Source organism: Thamnophis elegans, chromosome 6, assembly GCF_009769535.1.
Source record: "Thamnophis elegans isolate rThaEle1 chromosome 6, rThaEle1.pri, whole genome shotgun sequence".
Taxonomy (NCBI): Eukaryota; Metazoa; Chordata; class Lepidosauria; order Squamata; family Colubridae; genus Thamnophis; species Thamnophis elegans.
The window spans coordinates 54415064-54436206 of record NC_045546.1 but is presented as its reverse complement, the minus strand read 5'-3'; the positions used below and the strand labels follow the sequence as shown (position 1 = coordinate 54436206).

Here is a 21143-nt window from a genome sequence, read left to right as displayed (position 1 = left end):
AGCAATCAATCTCTCTGGGACCAAAGAAAGGATGACTATTCTTTCTTTACATGGCAGAAGTGGCAGAAGAAAAGGAATATAGAGGATAAGATCACAGACTTCACAGGAATTCTTGGAGAAATAACATTAGTCATTAAAGTTGGGATAGCAAGCATTGCCCAGAATTCTGTCAGCACAAGACACACCCCGTTTGTTGGCACCCAATTAACTAATGGACAGCCAGGTTGGTTTACTGATTAACACCATGCATAAGGAAACCACAGACTATAGTTTCTAGTTCTGCTTTGGGCATGAATCTAACTCGGTGACCTTGAGCCAGTCATTCCTTTTGGTCCTAATATGGAAGCAATGGCAAACCATTTCTGAAAATCCTTGACATGAAAACTGCAGGTTTTGTACAGGCAATCTCTGAAAATTGGACGTGATTGGATGAAATAATAATAATAATAATAATAATAATAATAATAATGACTCTCCTGATGGGAGGGCATTCCAGTAAATCTTCTTTAAGCATGTGTCCTTAAACTAGGCCCAACAAGGCCATTCAAATAACTATGTCCAACAAGGCTACTCATCCACTATATTCCTTATGCCCACTAATGTTCTACCTGGTATCACCAATAATAAATCATTCATACGCTAGACGTTCATTCATACTACACATGTTCCAGCAAAATGAGTTAGCCTTTAAAAGGCTAACTATGGTTGTATTACAGGCCCTCTAAGTTCATAAATTATATTTGTGATTTATGCATAACATATAACATAAAATTAAGATTAAAATGAACTGATTAACAGAGTTGGATGGGACCTTATAGGTCATATAGTCCAACCCCCTAAATATGTAACATCATTTCCGGTTCCCTAACCACTGCTCTGGTTGTTCATTTTTCCTTTGCCCATGTGAGAAACTAAACAATCATGTCATTCTCCTTTAAAACAAAAGCAAACTCTAAATGACATAAATGATATGAGCAATTGATGGATTTACTTCATGGCTCTATGGGTAGTATGGCCAACAGAATGTTCAGAAAGAATTAAAACAGAATCCTTAAAAGCTGTCATTATGTCACTTGGTAAAAGTCTTGAACTAGGTGGCTGATGATAGCTGGGACTTGGGATCCGAATGCTATATCTATGCCTTACATGTAAATGCTGATTAATAACAGCAATTGGCACCAGAATTTCCATTGCCAAGCTACAGGATTTTAAGCCCGACATGACATGAGTGTACTGCTTAGTAATGGCAGCTCCACTTGCCGTCATTAAGTGAATCCTGCACTTTCATGAAACATGAAATTACATGGTTGCCATTTGCAAACTGCTGCCTTCTTCAATGTCTTTGATAGTGTTAAAGGTATCGGCACAGGATGTAAGCTGTTCCAAGCAAAGGTGCCTTTTGCAACTGACAGGGGGAGGGGGGATTGTCAGTGCTGATGGTGTACATTGTGCTCTCTTTTGCAATAGTCATTCTAATTCTGTTTACTGGTCTTTGTATTTAGTTATTTTCACCTATTCTTTCTCAGCTATCCTGCTGTGTACAGGAATTGCCATATCCACTTTCCAGGCAGGTAGTCATCCAACATCATTCACATAAAAACCCTTTAGTTTTGATACTTGTTGTTTTTGTCCACAGGGTTGTGTTTTTCTTAAAAACTGGATGGAAACGGGAGACTTTTCTGTTCCTTGTTTAAAATGCCCTGTTTGGAAAAATGCTACTCCAATTTAAAACTGTACTATTTCAGCCTCTTCTGATTTTTTCTTTGACGTCTGAAGGTCAAAAATGCAGGTTTAAAAGCGGAAACACCATAGTCAGCCAAGAAAGCAAATCACCAAACAAATCAACTCACAGTTCTCACTCAAGGCACCAATGATCAGACTCAAATTTCCCCACTTGGGACACATTATACAAAGACCAAGCTCTCTGGAGAAGGTTCTAGTGCAAGGAAATGTGGAAGGGAAAAGAAGAGGATAAATGTGGAAGGGAAAAGAAACGTGGATAGATTCGGTTGCAGGAGTGAAGAGTTTGGAGGACCTGAAAGAGCAGATTACAAACAGATAATCATGAGGAAAATCTATCTATGTGGTTGCTGAAAATGGATAATTTATTCAATCAAAAATCCTGTCTTCTCGTAATTTATCACCTTGCCAGATTAAAAGTTCTGAAAAACATAAAAAATTATTTTTGATCATAGATTGCCCAATTAAAGGGGTTCCTATATTTTACTATTCTTTCTATCCTGTATAAATTTATATCTTTCAGAAATTTACCACAGAACAAATTTCATTATATTAACCGTCACTAACATAGGCATGCATATCTTTACATAGTTGTGGTTTTTTTTTTGGCTTGCCTGATAGGATAGATATTTCCTTGCTCAAAATATAATATTTCTAAAATGCTCCAAAAATTGTGGGTTTACTTCTATGTGTTTTTTAATTAAATCAGGGAAAAGGAGCTTTTCCTCTTTCATAGTACTTTACTCAGTAGAAAAACATAATTTATGGAACGACTAGAGTGAGGAGTGTGAAGGAACCTGGAGATGATGGAATTATGAAAATGCCTCCCTAACATCTGCCATCTTACCTTTTCCTTCCATTCAACTGTGCCCTACAAGTCCCATGATGCTAGGAGAAGAAGTTCTCTAGTTGCCATAGTAGCAAAGATCTAAACAGCCACTTCTTTGCTAACGAAGCCCAAGAACCGAGTAACATGAATAAACATTTAAATCCTGGGCGCTTCGAGGGCTCTTCGACTTCTGTTCTCTGGGAAGTCAAGGAGTGCCTGGTTCAGGTTGTGGGTAAGCAAAAATAGGAACAGTTAAGGGGAGGAGAATACACATGGAAGAAAAAGGCCTGGTAGCCGAGCTCCTCCAAAGGACACGGAAAATGAAGCAGCTACTTTCCCCTTCCAAGTTGAATTGTGTTGCCAACTTCCGTTATGTCCCACTGCCAGTCAGCAAAGTAGGCATTCGTAGCACCGAAGCATTATCTGTGGACATAATTTCACAGCTCACTGAAACTGTTTGATTCTAATAGCTTTTGCTATGCCACAAATATTTAATTAAATAACTAAAAAACCTGAAGATAGAAACTCCTCAAAATGTTAATGTTTATAAATATTGTACAACAAAGGAATGGTTAGAAACTATTTTTATGGATTTTTCTTCTTTTTTCTATTTTGTGTGTATGTGTTGTCTGTGTTTTTAAATAACATACACCAACGATTTTGGCATTTGCTCAGAGATTCAGATCTTTTTCCATATTGTTAAAATAATGTAATGTACTGTGTTTATAGTTAATTTCTCATCAATGATAACTGAGCACTAACTGCACATCCTCTGCCTCAATTAGTTTTTTTCTTTCTCCTTTCATTTGTTTATTCATTCCTTTTTTCTTTTAAAAGAAGTGATACTTCTTTTTCTCTTTTTTCTCTTTTCATTTACTTTTAAATATATATTTAAATATATGTTGGGCTGAGAACCTTCTCTCCAACTGCCTTTCTTGAATACTTTTTATTTTTATCTTAAATGTTTTTATCTTAACTTGCTACTTTTTTGACCTTGATTTATCAGGGAAATATTTTCTCTGTATGATTTTTTTCCATAAGTAGCTGAGTGAAAGAAATAATGTTGTATGCCTGCTTCAGCAGAGGTTTGGACTAGAAGAGCTCAAAGGTCCCTTCCAACACTGTTATTCTATTATTTGAAAGTCGGTCCATGTATTCTGTGAAATATAACCTTATTAATTTAGTCTTTTCAGCTCCTTGAAAGAACTCAGGGCTCTGTAGCCATTGCATTCTGCTAATGAAAATGCTAAGAAAAAGCATATTAATTAATAAACACATCAGTTCTTCAAGAAGTGAATAATATGTAAATCATAAGATACAACATTTAGTGGTAGTCATTGGATACTAAATAAGCAACATAAACCATATTAGGACACTAAATAAAACAATATAAATCATAAGGGTACAAACAACAAAGTTATAGTCATAAATAGAAAAGGAGATAGGGAATAGGAAAGATGAAAAGAATAATATTAATAGAGTTACTTAATGGTTTGACAGTGTTGTGGGAATTATTTGTTTAGAAGAGTGAGGGCATGGGGGAAAGTATCCTTGTGTCTAGTTGTCCTGGTGCGAACACATCAGTTCTTCAAGAAGTGAATAATATAATGCAAGGGGCCAAAATTGTGGAGGTCATTTTTGGTACAGTAACAGAACAAACAATTTTTAAACCTAGGAGATCAAGCCTTAAGTAAATGTTTACATCAAGCATTTTTCTTTGTCTGATTGCAGTTCTTTTTCCTTTGGGAAATTTAAAGTAAAATTGACCGTCTTCCCTGTCGTTGGTGAAATAATGGCTTCTGGATCTGCTTCTGATGATACAGTCCTTCATCATTCTATCCAAGAGGATAAGACCTGTGGACAATGTAGAAGAAGTGGAAGCTCAAGCAATTCTTCAGGAAGGCTTACCAAGAGAACCAACAACAGTCAAGACAGTAACTGTAGTTTACGTTTCATCCAGTCTGGAAGTTCTCTGTTTAACTATTCCAGTGACTTTCATGATAACACTTCAAGAAGAGCTGTCAATGGCAGCAAGGACAGCATTTGTTCAGAGGAGAACTGTGGAACTTCTCAGAAGTACTATTGCAAAGATTTTCACTCAGATTCCGCTGAAAACCCCATAAGTGAAGGGAGTGGCAGCTACATCATCCCATTGCCCAAGAAACAAAAAACTAAAGAGCGGATATTACCAGAGAAGAAAAAGAGAAATGATGTCCATCCAAAAGGTAAGAAGGTCATTGGTCACCTTGAACACTGCTGCATTAATTGTAGTTGGCAGATTGCAACCGAACTAATGGCAGCTAAGCCTTTGCTGAAAATCAAGCAGTCGTGCCATAACTGCACTTTTGCTGAGCTACTCTGACACTTCTGTACTGTAGAAAATAAACACTATATTTTTGGAAGTCATATGAATGTTGTTAAAAACATTTAAACTCTACGTATATATTCATTAATATATCAATGTACTGGTTTCAACACCCTCAGTCAGTAATATCTCCCTCTATATAAGGGGGTTTATGTTGATGGGTGTAGTCCACCAATTATGATCATACAGATGTCAGTGTAGCATGATTTCAATAAATAGGAGACAGGAAGTATAGCAAATCTGAATGGTATTTCTTTCATTCTTTTTGAGCCAAATACACTATTTCATCATTATATGGATATGGTGTATATGTATGTGTATGCATAGGTATATCTATCCCTCCATCTGTCTAGGCAGTTTTGTATAGTGGTTAGGGTACTGACCTAGCAATCCTGCTTTAGGCATGTCTGGCTGAGGAATTCTAGAAGTTGAAGTCAATGCCCTTTTAGGGTTATCTAAATACTGTCACAGCATATTATTTGCGTATAGAAGCTATGTTTTATGAAAGCTAATATTATGAGAGCTTAGACAGAGGTGGGATTCAGCCGGTTCTGCCTGGTTCAGCCGAACCTGTTGTTAACTTTAGGCCCAGCTAAAAGGAAGGGAATCTATGCTGTGAATACATATTTGAGCATTTAGCTCTGAGGCTTATGTAAAATTATGTGAATCTTACTTTGCTCAATCTTATATGCGATCTTTTTTTTTTTCATGTAGGAGGCAAAATGTTGCCTAAAAATAAACCTCAGCAGAAGAACACATTTATTACTGACCATACCATCGATGCAGGGAGGAAAAATAAGATGGCTTGCCGACTATTGTCAGCAAGAGACCATAAAATTAAACAACTGAAAAGTGAAGCTGCTCTTCTGCAGAATAAATTGAAGACCTTTACTACGGAAAATAATATCTTGAAGCGTCTTCAGTCTAGGCATTTAAAAGCAATCAAGAAATACGAACATGCCGAGATTAACCTGCCTGATCTTTTGGCCACACAGTCTACTGAAGCGCGGACTCTGAGAGCACATCTCAAGCTATCTCAGGAAGAAGAGCGCAGGGCTTCCAAGAAGCTGAGAGATGTTCATGCAGAGCTCTTAAAAACAACAGATGCCTTGCGGGTATTGCAGAAACTTTTTGAGTCCAAGAAACTTGAAGAGAGAGAAGAACTTCACCAAAAATTAACAGCATTTACCCAAAAATTGGAAGCCAGTGAAAAGAAAACCCAGGTAACATGCAACATATATTGCTTAGAACTACATAGCAGGGCTCTGTGAGACCCCTATGGAGAAATGCTTTAAGCTGACTTGCTTCAGCATCCAGTTTGGATCATTTTCTACAGGCACCAACCTTAAGTCACCAAGATTCATTTGATAGTGAAATTAACAGAAAACCTACTCAAGTGGGAACATCAATTTTACACATACAAAATTTAGAAACAAGAACAGCTTCCTCAAAGTTCAGTTTTATTAGGAAATACATTCATATTCATTCTTACATTGTTATCCAGCAATTAGAGACATAGATGTGCTGAATTTATTTCACACTTCAGTTCTTTGGGATTGTTATTTGCTGGAAGAGATAATAATTTCAAACATCATTGGTAGAATACTTTTTCCCAGCCTTTACCAATAAAACCTAATCATGATAGACGGTGACCAGACCAGCTTTAATTTCCTGACAGTCTCTAGCTTGTCCAGCTGGGAACTGTATGACTTTTTACCAATGACTTCTTCCTTCAGCTCAGCTCTAGGAAAATAGAAACAGTCAGAACTTTCTGTATAATGCCAGCTTTTTACAAACCTCTTATCAGTCCCAACACACAAACAGAAGCTACACAACTATGCAATGAGGAAGATTTTAATGATAGATTTCTGTATCAATCAATCAAAATATCTAGATATATAAAAAAACATTATTGGAAAAAAAAGAACTGTAGGAAAACAAGGGGAAGTTTATAATTAGACATGTGTAATTGTGTATTAAAATTGATACGGGCATCGTAGCTAAGGTAATTTCTTATGAATCTTATTTTCACCATACGATCAGTGATGAATGTTGTAAAGTACTACCTGGGTGTTTTGAATGGATGTTGAGCCAAACTTGTTTCTCTTCACACTTTCTTTTATTTTTCATATTAGACTCAGTTTTATAGAAAATTGAGGTTTTGGGAAAATGACTCTTGCTTTAACTAGTCAGTTGAAATATTCTATGGCTGATGAACCTAGCTACCACATTGAAAACCATATATTGGGAGGAGGGTGCTGACATCATGACGACACGACATGCGATCTTGGTGCTCCTAGATCACTGTCAAATTTCTGCCACTGGACAGTCCATTTGGACCTAAACTGTCCCACAGAGATGGTGATTGAGAAGGGCCTCTCCTGCTGATCTCATGGACACTGCAAAGTCCATGAAAGATCCAGGAATATCCCTTTTTTCCGGGGACAGAAACACAGCTAATGAAGCTGCTGAAGTTTGGACAGCTCCAGAACGGGAAGAAAGCGGAAAGATAAAGTGTGTCGAATTATTGAGGAAATTTTATTATTAGAGGAAGAGACTACCCAAGAAAAAAATTTGTTAAGTTAAGATTGAAGACAGAAGACTGTAGGTGGTGAGATTGATCTGCATTGAAGTTAGTGTGTTATCCAGTTTCTAATTTATTTCACAGATGGAACTTTTGCAAGGGCTCCCTATTTTTTAAACTGAATGGATTAATTCTTTCTTCTTCTTTTTTCACTTTTGCTTATACCTATGGATTAAAATTCTCCTTTTTTATAATGCTTGATTTGATTGATTGGATAGTTTTTTTATCTCCATTTAAGGGTTCTTTTTCTTTCTTAAGCTTCGAATATAAAGAAGAGAGCAAGAAGGGTTATAAAGAGGGTTGTAACAACAGAAGAAAAAGCAGTTTCACTGCCACTTAGAGGCTGGACGCTGGATACATTGTTTTTTCTTCTTTCTCTTTGATCACTTGAGATTCAAAGTTCTTTCAGTTTGTTTACTGACAGTGATAGTAGGAAGAGCACAAGTTGTTTATATAGGTGCCTTTTGGAAGTTCTATCACTAGCTATTGGAGGGAAGACAACATTTTGACTTGAAAGATAATAAATGAACTTGTTTGAAGTTTATTAAAATAGCCTTGAACCCTATAGTGGTAGTGTCTGCAAAATTGAAAGAATGGCTCAGCAAGAAAAAGAAACTGTAACATTGCAAATAATTATGTTTGAAATTCAAAATCTATTAGTTGTGACAGAGAGAATTGAAAAGAGATTGGAGAATATGGAATACAAACATAAAAATCTGATGGAGAAACTGAGGATGTTTACCAAATGAAGAAAGTGAGAGGACAGAGTTCAAAAGATGGAAGAAAAAATGAGCAAAGAGATAAGAAAACTGTGGATACTGACAACAAAGTGAGCATGGTTGGTAATGGCAAAAGCGGAATATGGAAAGGGGAGATAGATGGATTGGAACTCTATCCCAGACTTCAAAGCACAGAAGAAGAAAAGAGAGAAAAGAGAGAAAAATTGATGGAGATAAGGAGAGAAATCTTGACAGAAGCACTAGGAATAACCAAAGATAAGCTAATGGAAAGAACAGATGTTGGGTTTCAAGCTTTTATGAGATATGAAAGGAATAACATGTTGCTAAGAGAAGTTTATACAAGATTTATTTATTGGTTAAAATGTTTTATTTTCCATTTTCATTTTCATACAGTCACATATATACTGTGCATAGCCGGGGCCATACAACTTTAAACAATAATCACAGCAATTCTTCTTGTCAACAATACCCCCCAAAATAGAAACCCAATATACCTCTTCCACTCTCCATACACCTCTTTCTTCCACCCCCCTCCAACTGAGATACAAAAGGAATAACATGTTGCCAAGAGAAGTTTATACAAGATTTATTAAGAAAGTAACTAGAACATTAATGCTACAAATGGCAAGAGATATAAAACTGTACTATTACTGGAAAGATACAGGTTGATACAATAAAAATGTATAATAAAAATTAAACTAAATTTAGTTTATTAGTAGTATGTATAAAATGAAGTGACAATAGCTATAGTTAAATAATGATTAATAATGATAATAATACATATAGATATATTAGTTTGATATGAAATTTTATATAAACAACATATGGAGATTATGAGAGGAGGTTTAAAAGTTTTATCTAGAATATGTTATAAAGATGTATTGTGATTGAATGATTTTAGGATGATTTAATGGAATGTTATCATATAATCCTATTCTAGATTTTGAATATTATAAATAAAAGGATGTAAAAACAATTATAGTCAAATTAAGGTTGAGATATGATAATTGTGATATACATGAATATAGGTGAATTTAAAATATGTGATTTGATATGGAAGAGATGTATGGAAATACTGTAACCAACTGACACATTTTCTACAATTTGTAATGGAAGATGGGTTTTTTATTTTTATTTTTATGTTTGTCCTTGTTCAAAAACAAATAAAAAATGTTGTTGTTTTTTTAAAGAAAACTATATATTGGCTAAACCTACCTTACTTAGCATCATACCATGGCAAAACCTAAAGCATATTATGCCTTTCTTAGAATTTAAATGAACAAAATTTTATCCTTGATGTTAGTTCGGGTGAATGGATGAGACAGACTCAGGCTTAGTAACTAGCAACAGCTCTTTATTAAGGTAACTATGTACAATCCAGCACTGCTCCATTTGACAGCTAGCCCTTTTATGGGGAGCTGTCAAATGGCTCAGCCAATCGGCTTCAAGTATTTTCCTGCTAGACTGGAGAACCATGGTGGAGCTTACCATATTGGCTGTCAGTATGTAACACCCCTCCCCTCTTAGTTGGGCTGATCTGGCTGGTGATGTAGTCGTGCAGGTAGGCGGGTCTTTTAGAGACTCTCTCTGACCTGCGCAATTCAGTTGGTGCTGGGATTTCGGTCAAGTCGGTCAGACCTATTGCCTCTCTTGCTTCGCTTGGTGGAAGCTCCTGGAACTTTCCTCGAAGCGTGGCTGGAGTTCCTAGAGCCAGTTTGGGGGCCTGCAACCTTTTCAGATAAGTACTCCGGTACCTTTGGCCTTGAGAAGTCTGTGGAAGGAGTGAATGTTTGCTCCTTTTAGGTAGGGCTTTGGCTAACTTGTGCAGGAGTTACCTTTGGTCGCCTACAGTTGGAATTCAGCAGGCGGCCTCGGAGTTGGTCAATGTGCCGCCTCCAAATTCTCCCGTCCTCAACCTCCAATTTTGAAGAGCAAGGTCCGGTAATTTCTGCAATTGTGGCAGGAATCCAAAGTGCCCCCCCCCCAAGCGTAGTGGTGGTTGTAAACTTGATCCCCTATGCTAAATGTTCTTAGTTTGCTGGTCGAATCACTAGGTGGCTCAACAGAATAATTTGGGTGGAGCCAATCTAAGGGAGACCTTAGCTGGTGACCCATTAAAACTGAATGAGGGCAATGTTGGGGTCAAGATTAAACGCTACAGGGATCCCCACATACTTGCCAAGACCACCGCTGCAGACATCCTTGAACTCTCACAGCAGGTCTTTGTCACTGTCATCTCTCACGGCATTGATACTGTTTACCCCCATGCCCGGGGATTCGAACCAATCCAAGCCGAGCAGGTTTGGAAGGAAGCCACTTACAACTGTCACTGGGAGCAGGCCATTAAAGTTCTTGTATTGGACATGGAATATGCCCTGGCCCAAGATGGGGATGCGATTCCCCTGGTAGTCACTGAGGCACAATTCTTGGTACTTTAGTTTGTGTTTCTTGATATTCGGGATGGCCTTCTTCATTGTGGCCCAGGAGATGATGATCAGGGTGACCCAGTGTCTATCTCCATGCTGCAAGGCAACACCTCAACAAGAATGGTGACTCGCAGCTTCCTGTTTCTCGGTTTTATATGCTGGCTTGCGAGATTTTTGTATGGAATGCATCGGTGGCTTCTGTTCTTTCTTGCTTCTGCCGGGGCTTCCACAAGATCTGGGTGATCTTGGTCGTGCCTCCTGGTTTGCAGAGGGTTTCTGCTGTGGTGTGACTGGAAACTTGCTTCTGCAGACTCGGGCAAGGTGTCCTCTGCGGTCACGGCATGGACAGATTGCGTCTCGGAAATGGCAAGTGGATCTTGGACGGTTTCCCCCACAGCTGGAGCAAGGTGGGAACCGGCTTTCAAAATCTTGTGCTGTTTTTTTTCTTTTCCATGCCCATTTGGCAGACCTCATCCTTGCTGTGAGAGAGTTCTCGCTCAATAGACTCACAATGGACTTCTACAGTTCTGCACGTGCCTTTGGGGCTGCTGTGCTTCTGCAGCATCTCAGTGGATTTGGTTGCGGACTCTATAGCCCTTGCCTCATCTAATGCAATTTGCAATGTGCGGTTTGTTTTAGCCAGCAGCCTTCTGATGTTAAGAACCCTGCAAATAATTCTGTCCAACAGCAACTCATTTAAGTCATGGAATTCACAATATGCCGTGCCACACCATATTGATTTATGCTCTCCCCCTCTCTATGGCTTCGGAGATTAAATTAGTGCTGCAGCACAAATTTAGAAGATTTGGGAGTATAGTGCGTTTTCAACATATTTTGTAACACTGACCAGATGACATTCTGAACTGGCGTTGGCTCGGATAGAGCTTTGGTGGTGTCGAAGACCTCTGGCCCACAGTACCTCAGGAACATGGCTCTTTTTCGGTTGTCGGAGAGCCCAAGAAGATAGCTTGCTTCCATGAAGCACTCAAACCGCATCATGTAGAAATTCCAGTGCTCAGTAGCTGGGTCAAAAGGAGCTGGAGGGGCATGCATCATCATTTTGTTCAATCAAGGGAAATTTGAACTGGCTGCTTAAAATGGCCACTTGATGCTCGAGATGCTCCAATTGCATTGTACTGCTTGATTATAATGTCAGCTCTTTTTGTGCCTAGCTGTCTTCCAATCCCATCCTCGTCACCAGTGTTAGATTGCACGAATGCTTTACTGTTATGATTAATAATATCTAATGTTCTTTTATTTATATTTCTTAAATATAGTGATCTTGATTTAAGGATTGGGGAGGGTTATTTCTTCCACCAATTAATAGAAATTAAAAGTATATAGTGTAGCTCATAATTGGACCTCTATCTATTTTTCTCTCCTTAATTTGCATAACAGATTTTGAGCATCATATGACATTATTTTTGATAACACAGATTCTTTTCTCAGATTTTCTTTCAAAATAGGCTGATTCCCATTTCAAAAATTGGGAGTATTATAACTGAGATTGAGGATTTTCATCTTTTTGGAAACATTTACTAAACTTTCAGTTGCCTTCCTCTAATTTCTAATTCAATATTGTATGTTTGTAAAAATTTAATAATCTTATTGATGGTTTATTTCTAATGTGTTTAGGATTTGGAAAAGCAGCTCTCGTTGAACACTGCTTCTTTTCGTCACCAGTTAACAGTTGAGAAAAAAAAGATAATTGAAGCTCAGTCAATCACAGCAAATTTACGAGTAGAAATCCAGTCGCTGAAGCAAAAACTTAAGGTATTTAGAAGCTTAAATTACATTTCTCTTATCACGGAAGGCATCCAAGATGCTATTCACTAAATGCTCATTTGAGGTAAGCCTATCTTGTTCTATGGTTCTTTCTTTCCGCCTCTAACTATCTAAACTGTAGATTGCAGAAATATATTAATTTGATGTTAGGCCATATGCACATTACCATTTCTAGAAACAGATACTATTTGAAAAGTGTGTCCCAAAATGAAAACATGTTAATCAAGGCTTGTATTGATACAAAATTGAAAACCAGTTAATATTTACATTGTAATTATAGTACATATTTAATACTATATACTTAGTTAATGTCACAACTATTTTCTGTCAAAACATTTTGGAAAGACCTCTAAGGTCAAATTTAATCAGTTATAAATTGTAAAAATAAAATAAAAACCTTGATCACAATATAGCAATAGCAATAGCAGTAGACTTATATACCGCTTCATAGGGCTTTCAGCCCTCTCTAAGCGGTTTACAGAGAGTCAGCATATTGCCCCCAACAATCCGGGTCCTCATTTTACCCACCTCGGAAGGATGGAAGGCTGAGTCAACCCTGAGCCGGTGAGATTTGAACCGCTGAACTGCTGATCTAGCAGTAGCCTGCAGTGCTGCATTTAACCACTGCGCCACCTCGGCTCAAACTTTACAGTTCCAGAAAAAAGGGATATGTATCCTTCAGAATCTTTAGAAAATGAAGTATTTGCCAAATTATGCCTGAGCAAATATTTAAAATCAGATAAATAAAATGAAATACTCGGGGGAGTTATGCAGTGAAATGTATGATCTCTAAAGAAATGACATTAATGCAATAAACTATATTAGCAACATAAATTTAATAATGCATTTCTTTAGGAAAGAGACCGAGAAGTAGGCATCAGAAATATTTATGCGCACCGGATGCCAAAAGGTCATCCAGAGAAAGCCGATTCATGTTCTTCTCCAAAAGGTAGCACGGAGTTTGTTTCATACTGTAATGTGAAATAAGAAATATGATAATTCTTTGCCTTCTCAAAAAAAAAATCAAATCCTTGCTCTATTTTCTCTTTTAAAAGGGCAATATTGCATTTTGTGAGCTCATTACTTAATAGTCATCAGTGCTGATTAAACAGGATTATTCTCATTCTCTCTAGGGGGAGAGATAATGGGAGAAGAGTTTTATGGGTCTTTACTTAGAAAGCGCAAAGTCCTTTGCTACAGGATGTTAGCGTATCTGTGTGCTATTTAGATCGCAGTTCAATCATACCTAGGCATAGTCTGACTTACATTTTCATGAATTCTGGAGCCTTTTAATTTGGGATGTAAGCCTGGCTGTGGAACTGAAATTGCTTTATTCCCTCATGCCATGCTGTTAAATCATGTATTTTGAAGCAAAAAGTGTTAATAAGAAGCAAATTTATTTACATTTTTGTCTAATTTATATAGCGTAGCTGCCCATCTGACTAGAGCTACATGCGCACGATCACATTATTGCTGTTTCTCCCTCCAAATTTAAAGGCATACTCATTTTTCCCCAATCCCACCTCCCTCATATACGTTCATCATATAGGCTGAATTAATAAGGAGAGTGTAGGTCTCATCCCTTTGTGTACCTCTGTATTTTTGAAGGAAATACAGGAGTGGTTTATCTTTGCCTGGTCCCGTGCAGTAGGAAATAATCCCCTTGCATTTGCCACTGAAGGGATTATCTAATATCTTCCCATCATGCTGCTGCTATCCATTATAGACAGTCCTCAAATTATGACTGTAATGCAGCTCAGAATTTCCATTGTAAGTTATGATGTTCGTAAATAAAGCCATCCCCCTGACCAGCATCAGTACTAAATCTCTTAAACAAGTATGGTAAGTAAAATACTACTTGCCTTTCAGTAATGTCAGTCATGAATGTGTCATGTTTGTTTATTTATTTATTGGCTTTTCATAGTTGTTAAAGTCAACAAAGCAATTCAAGTAAATATCAGCCTAAAAGCCACGTCTCTTCGGAAGCCTGAGCCTGATGTGAGTCCAATGACTTTCCACGAGGTATGGCACACCTGAACAATACTTTTATCATTCTTTTTTTCCTTAATTTTTTTAATTTTGTTTTACATATACATATTAATGTGTGAACAGTGTGGGACTTGGGTGTCATATATCCTGATGCAAATAAGCCTAGTAAAATTAATCAAAGTTATTACATTCAACCAATTTATATATTTCTAATAATAATGCACATTTATATTTTTATAGTCTATCATTATTTGATTATTGAAGTATATACTGATATTCACCCTTTTTCTTGATCCTATCTCTAGCCTAACTTTTAATCATGTCACCCTTTTATTAAAACATGTTTTCTTTCTATCCTACTTAAATTCTAATCATGCCACCATTCTAAGACAAGAAGGGAAAGAAAGGGAGGAGAAAGCAAATCAGAACAACAACAACAAAGAAAACTCCTTTCCTTCCCATCCATTGTCTCTTGCCCACTTCCAACTTTGGTTGCTATGCTTTTTTTTTTTTTTAACTTTCCTCCCATATTCCTTTCTTGGATCTTTATCTCTATCTGCAGTTAACTCCTTGACTATTCAGTGCAAATGTTTCTCCCATCACTACCGTTTTGCACTGCCTAGCTTCCACAATATCTGCCCAAACCTCTCTCTCCCTTTCAAAGATATCTTCCTGTATCTCCAATTCTCTTTTCAACTCTCTTAAGATATTTTTCCTGCTGGTTTAATCCATCAGTCACTGATACTTTTGTTATTATTATCTCTTCCTTATCTTCATCTTTTGTTTGCTGGTTCTTCGGTTCAATCTTTTCCTCCATTTCTTCTTTTAGTTCCTCCCTTTTCTGAGCATCTTGATCCTTATTTATCATCCCTCATATAGTATTTTCCATTTTTTCTGTAATCTTTCATCCTTTCTCCATGATATCCTTTGTGCTTTGGAAAATCAACGCCATCTCCTTCAAAGTTCCATTCCTTTCTTCCTTGTTAAGCATCTTATTTTCTTTCTAAAAATCCAACTTTTGTCCAGTAGTCCAAGAACTATTTATTCAGACCTAAAGTTGCCCTTCAAGAAGTACACTAATCACAGTTCTTTATATCACATAGGTATTCCATCAGTTCCTTTTAAATACCCCCAGGAGTTAACAGGTGCCACTTTACGTCCCATTTACAGATTCAATCTCCTAAGATAACATTCAGGGGTCACTTTAATTAAATAACTTCCTTGTTCTCATATTTGAGTCTCCAGTAGTTATGTGGTAGTAGATATAACCCATTAAATATTTTCACAATCCTTCATGTAAGTATTCCCAGACTTGTATATTTTCGTTTTGTCAGCAGGTGGCATTCTCAGCTTAAATTTCAGTGTTGCCACCTAATCAATCTTATTTTAATCTTTCAATTGTAATTTTAATAATAGTTCAATTGTACAAGCAGAACAAATTTTTAAGCCAATAATTCCAGTATTCTAAAATACTTCCCATTACCACGTCTTCCCAGGAATGGTTCCTCTTTTCCTTTCTTTATAACTTTGTGCTTCTTTTGGACAAGGTCTTGTGGACTCTGTTTATGAAGGTAATCAGAGTGATATCTATATCCTATTAAAGTTCTCCTGTTTGTGTAAGTTTTCAGTGGGCAAAAGAGTGCATCCTTGGGCAATCAATTTTTGAACCAAGGTACCTGAAATGGTCTTATAGTCCAAAATCCGGAACCTATGGCTTCTGTGGAATTGAAATTGGGCAAATTTAATGATATAGAATTATTGTAAGACAAAATGTCACAAAATATTTCCTGGGGTCAGCTGATGATGTTTGACCAGGCTATATAGTTCAACAGATACGTCTCTGAATATCTTCCTGAATTGTTAATTACTTTTCTAGTGAAGACAGTACATTAGAAGCTTTGTTATTGTTGAAGACATTGAGGAATGTGGTAAGGTGATACATCTGAAAGAAGAACCAAACAGGTCGTGGATTCTCTGGTATTAACTAAAATGCTGAATACCTCAAGGGAATTCTAGGTTCCAGTCCTCTTTCACTTGCAATACCATAGGCAACTTTGCTTTAGTGACTATCAGTCAAATAATATGGAGTTTCTATTGTAAACAAATATTGGAGGAAATATGGAAGTCTTGAAGAAAAAGTGAGATATAAATCTAACAAATAAATAAAATAAAGTTATTTATTTATTTCTGTTTTCCTCTCTTGGATTATAATTTAAAACTATGTTAATACAATATTGGGAGACTTTAGATAGTTACTTTATTAGACAGAGAAAAACGAAATGGGAGGGAGGCTATTAATGGAGATTTAACGACACTTTATCACTTATACATGTAAAGGATAACATCCACTTACAGATATATGCTTTTTCCTGTGACCTTTTAGGAATTGAAAACCAACATGGAGGTGAAAGAATTAGTTACCATGGCTAAAACACTTGCTCCAGAAACAGGAATTCATCTCTCTGAAAAATTACCAGTGGACAGCATTTCAAACAGGACGTTCATGGGTAACAACCATAAATGACTATAAATATTGAACTGCAAACATCACAAGACATACCTTTTGCTGAAGGACTCAAAACATAGTGGTATAAAGCTTTACTTTATAACTGCTATGTGCTACTGTGAATAATGTTTGTTCTTCAGAAGAAATACAGAATGTGGCATGTTTCTTGGACTGTTTTTTTTAACTGAAGGTGCAAGTTTAAATAGTTTGTAACACTAGATAGAATACAGGTAGTCCTCGACTTACAACAGTTCATTTAGTGACTGTTCAAAGTCACAACGGCACTGAAAAAAGTAACTTGCGACTATTTTTCATACTTATGACCAGTGCAGCATCTCCATGGTGACATCATAAAAATTCATATGCTTGTCAATTGGGTCATATTTATGACCATTACAGGATCCTGGGGTCCTATGATCCTTTTATGCAACCTTCTGACAAGCGAAGTCAATGTGGAAGACAGATTCACTTAACAACCGTGTTATTATTCACTTAACAACAGTGATGAGAAAAATCACAAAATGGGGCAAAATTCACTTAACAAATGTTTCACTTAATAACATAAATTTTGGGCTCAATTGTGGTCGTACGTCAAGGACTACTTGCAATGTACTTTTGCCACTGTTGTTTTCTTTAACAAATAATAATGTTTCTAAATAGTTTCTGTTGAAATGACATTTTTTGCAGGATTACAAAGTGAAGATATCTGGGTAGAAAAAAATATCCAGTATGAAAATATAGAAAGATACAAGAACAGGAGAGAAAGGCAAGGGCTAGATCTACTTAAAGCAGAGGCTAAGGAATTGAAGACTGAACCAGTGGAAAAACAGGAAAACAAAGAAGATAAAGAGGCAAAAGAAGCTGTTTGTGACATATTAACTCCAGGAATAGAAAGGCATAGAACACCATCTACCTCTAAAAAACAGTATGTATTTTCAGAGGCCATTCAAAATTTACATCAGGGATATCCTTCAACGGGTCCAAAGATAACATGCAGTAGAAGACCATGGAACAGGCAACAGAGTGAAATAGCTGACTTTATAGGAGATTCAGTCAACAATTATGAGCCCTCATTTGCCAAATTTCCCAAAGAAAAACAAAAAGACACCCCTTCAACTCCCACTGAAGAAAACTGTCCCAAGATATTGCCGGAAAAGAAAAGGCTTCTTTTGGAAAAACTGTTTGGTCCAAACCGCATCTTAAGTAGCAGTGATCCAAACTCTAATTTAAGCATGGCGGGTAATGAAAAAAAAAACCTTTGTCGAGTAAAAAAACCCTATGAGGAGGCTTGATGCACAAATCATGTCTTGCATTGTGTGATTCCAGTCAAGCCCATAGAACTAGTAGATATTAGACAATGGATAGTATCAGAACTAGGAGATATTAGATAGCAGATGTTATTGTTAGAACTAGAAGATATTAGATAGTAGCTATTAGATAGTATTAGAACTAAGCGATATTAGATAATAGATATTGGTATTAGAATTAGGATATACTGTATGAGACACTAAATATTAGATAGTATTAGAACTAGGACTTAGTAGATTGTAGATAGTGGATAGTATTAGAACTAGGCAATTTTAGATATTAGTATTAGAACTTGGATATATTAGTAGATATTAGATAGTATTAGAACTAGAATATATTAGTAGTTTCTATAATTTTGTAATAAGCATCACAAAAGGCTATGTTTTGTGAACTTTTTGAACATTTTTATAACCATAAATATTAAAGGAAGTTTGAAAGAGATATTTTATGACTCATGCTTATCAATTTCTACCTCTAAATAAAATTTCCTTGAGAATATTTTGTTGCAGCTTATATTCACTGGGGCTGTTTGACCACATGAGGGAGCTAGACTGTAATGTTTTAACATTGCTGTAACAGCAACATAATTATATTTACTAGACTAATTGGAATTAATGTTATAAACTTTTAATTTTTTAATGTTAGTTCTGTTTCGGAACAACTGATAGATCTGAAAGAAGATTTTCAGGGGTAGCTGAATTTTCAAGAGCTTTTTGGGATGAATATAAAGCAAAAATACATGAAGTAATTCAGGCAATGAAAACAAAGCGTGAACTGCATTCTAACTACTGAGCCCTGGCGGTGCAGTAGTTAAATGCAGGATCGCAGGCTAACTCTGCTGATAGCCAGAAGTTCAATCTTGGCAGGGCTCATGGTTTATTTAGCCTACCATCCTTCCATGGTCAGTAAAATGAGGACCCAGATCATTGGAGGCAAGATGGTGACCCTGTAAACTGCTTATAGAGGATTGTAAAGCACCATGAAGCAGTATATTCTGTATTTTTTGGAATAGAAGACACTCCAAGTATAAAATGCACCTAGCTTTTGGGAAGGAAAAGAAGAAAAAAATCTGCCTCTGCCTCCCAGCAATTTGTCTCCTTGCAGCAAACAGCAAACAGCCTCTTTCAGTTTCACTTTCAGCACAGTCTGATTAACACAAGCAGTTGATTGTCGGTTGATTCGTCCTCCCGACCATCAGCTGTTTCAGGATGCAGGGATTGCCATTGTCTAGTGTTGCCTCTGTGGGCTCCATTTTCTGCCCGTTTCAGGTGGTGGGGATCAGAATGAGCAGAAAATGGGGTGCATGGAGGCCAAAAATAGCACATGAAGTGGCCAAAAATGGGATGCGGAGGCTCAACATGGAAAGATCGGCGGTGGCAATAGGCAATGGCAATCCCTGCAGCCTTAAACAGCTGGTTGTCGGGAGGCCAATACAACCAACAATCAGCTGCTTTTGCTAATCAGACTCTGCTGAAGGTGAAACTGAAACAGGCTGTTTGTTGAAAGGAGACAAATTGCTGGGATCCAGAGGCCAAAGGATGCGGGGGTGGCATGTGGGCAGAGCTACATTCGGTGTATAAGTTGCACCCAAATTTTCAACCTCTTTTATAGGAGAAAAGTGTATCTTATACTCTGAAAAATCCAAGTGCTATTGCTAAAACATGCTGACTTTGTAAACCGCTTAGAGAAAGTTGAAAAGCACTATGAAGCAGCATATAAGTGCTATTGCTAAAACTTGATACATTTTCAAAGGAACTCCATGATACAACATGGAGATACAACACTTGTTGTATGTACAGATACAACACTTAACTGGAGATATTAAACAAATAAAGGACAGAGTGGAAAAAATGAAAGTTTGGGGGGGGGGAATTGTGAGCCTCTGCAGCACAGACTTTTATGTGTTCCTTTGCAAATAAGTAAATAGATAAACTGAGTGCTGCAGAGCCATCCAGACAGGTAACAAAATTTAAATTATTTACATAGCAGATCCCAGTCACAATGGCATTGATTTTGCATTTCCCTACGGTCTTATTTCTTTATGAAAATGTATGTAGCTGCTCAGCTCACTCTAAGTGAAAGTTGCCTATTGAGACGAAGAGTTGTTAACTTCCATTATGTAACAACTGTCCTCTTGAAAGAATACTAAGAGCAAAAGGCTCAGGGCAACATGACATCATTTTCTCTTTTATCTATATTTCTGGTGGTTAAACATATTGATGTTATCCTAAAATGATTTTGGACATAAGCAAACTATAAACGACAGTAATAAAAGACAGCGGGGGGAATTGTGATTGCATCATTATTTGGTAAGCAAAGTTTGAAACCATTGTTGATTGTTTCAGAAGGCCTAATTTAATAGGGAAATGTAGCCAAACAGATCAGAGTGGAGCACCCAAAGCTAGAAAGGGAACTTGTATGGGCCTGATATTGTACAGAAGTTACAATTATGTACAAATTCTTATTTATGATGTTAACTGAAAACAGCCAATATTTACACATTTAAACCTTCCCCAAATTGAGCACATCATCTATTTCATTACATGGACATGCATAGTAATAAAATGAAAGAGAAATGCAACAGGGAATATAAACAACTTTCTCACAGGCTACTGCTGTTACCTAGTGGACCACAGGCTAGAAAAAACACCATCAAAACTTCTTTAATGTAGAGGAACCTGGAAGTGTCATGGCGAGAACGGCTGGGGAAATGGTGAGCTCTGTGGAGCTATGCGAAAATCCAGCCAGCAAACTGCCATCGAGAGGTCCCTTGTGGATCCCTTGGAATCATCCTGAAGGGATGGGGAACAAGGAGAGGTGTTTCGGGTGACTGCGGGGAGCAAGGCAAGCTCCCCAGCATGTTGGAAACCA

The 21143-nt window shown here is 37.1% G+C and overlaps 1 protein-coding gene across 1 annotated transcript; it reads left to right on the top strand.

Annotated features, from left to right (window-relative positions):
- The first annotated feature begins 4361 nt into the window (after positions 1-4361).
- Positions 4362-18256, top strand: LOC116510721 (lebercilin-like protein). The gene is made up of 7 exons (XM_032220372.1): positions 4362-4794; positions 5640-6157; positions 12320-12457; positions 13325-13418; positions 14394-14491; positions 16842-16965; positions 17652-18256. Exons 1-7 carry the CDS (start codon positions 4362-4364, stop codon positions 18254-18256), a joined length of 2010 nt encoding a protein of 669 aa, XP_032076263.1.
- The last annotated feature ends 2887 nt before the right edge of the window (positions 18257-21143 follow it).

What these genes read in the sequence shown, in the direction of transcription:
- LOC116510721 (XM_032220372.1), top strand. Translation starts at nt 4,362, where the DNA reads ATGGCTTCTGGATCTGCTTCTGATGATACAGTCCTTCATCATTCTATC. An exon ending in GTCCAATGACTTTCCACGAG is followed by an intron (nt 14,492 to 16,841) that starts GTATGGCACACC and finishes GTGACCTTTTAG; the next exon opens with GAATTGAAAACCAACATGGA. An exon ending in TTCAAACAGGACGTTCATGG is followed by an intron (nt 16,966 to 17,651) that starts GTAACAACCATA and finishes CATTTTTTGCAG; the next exon opens with GATTACAAAGTGAAGATATC.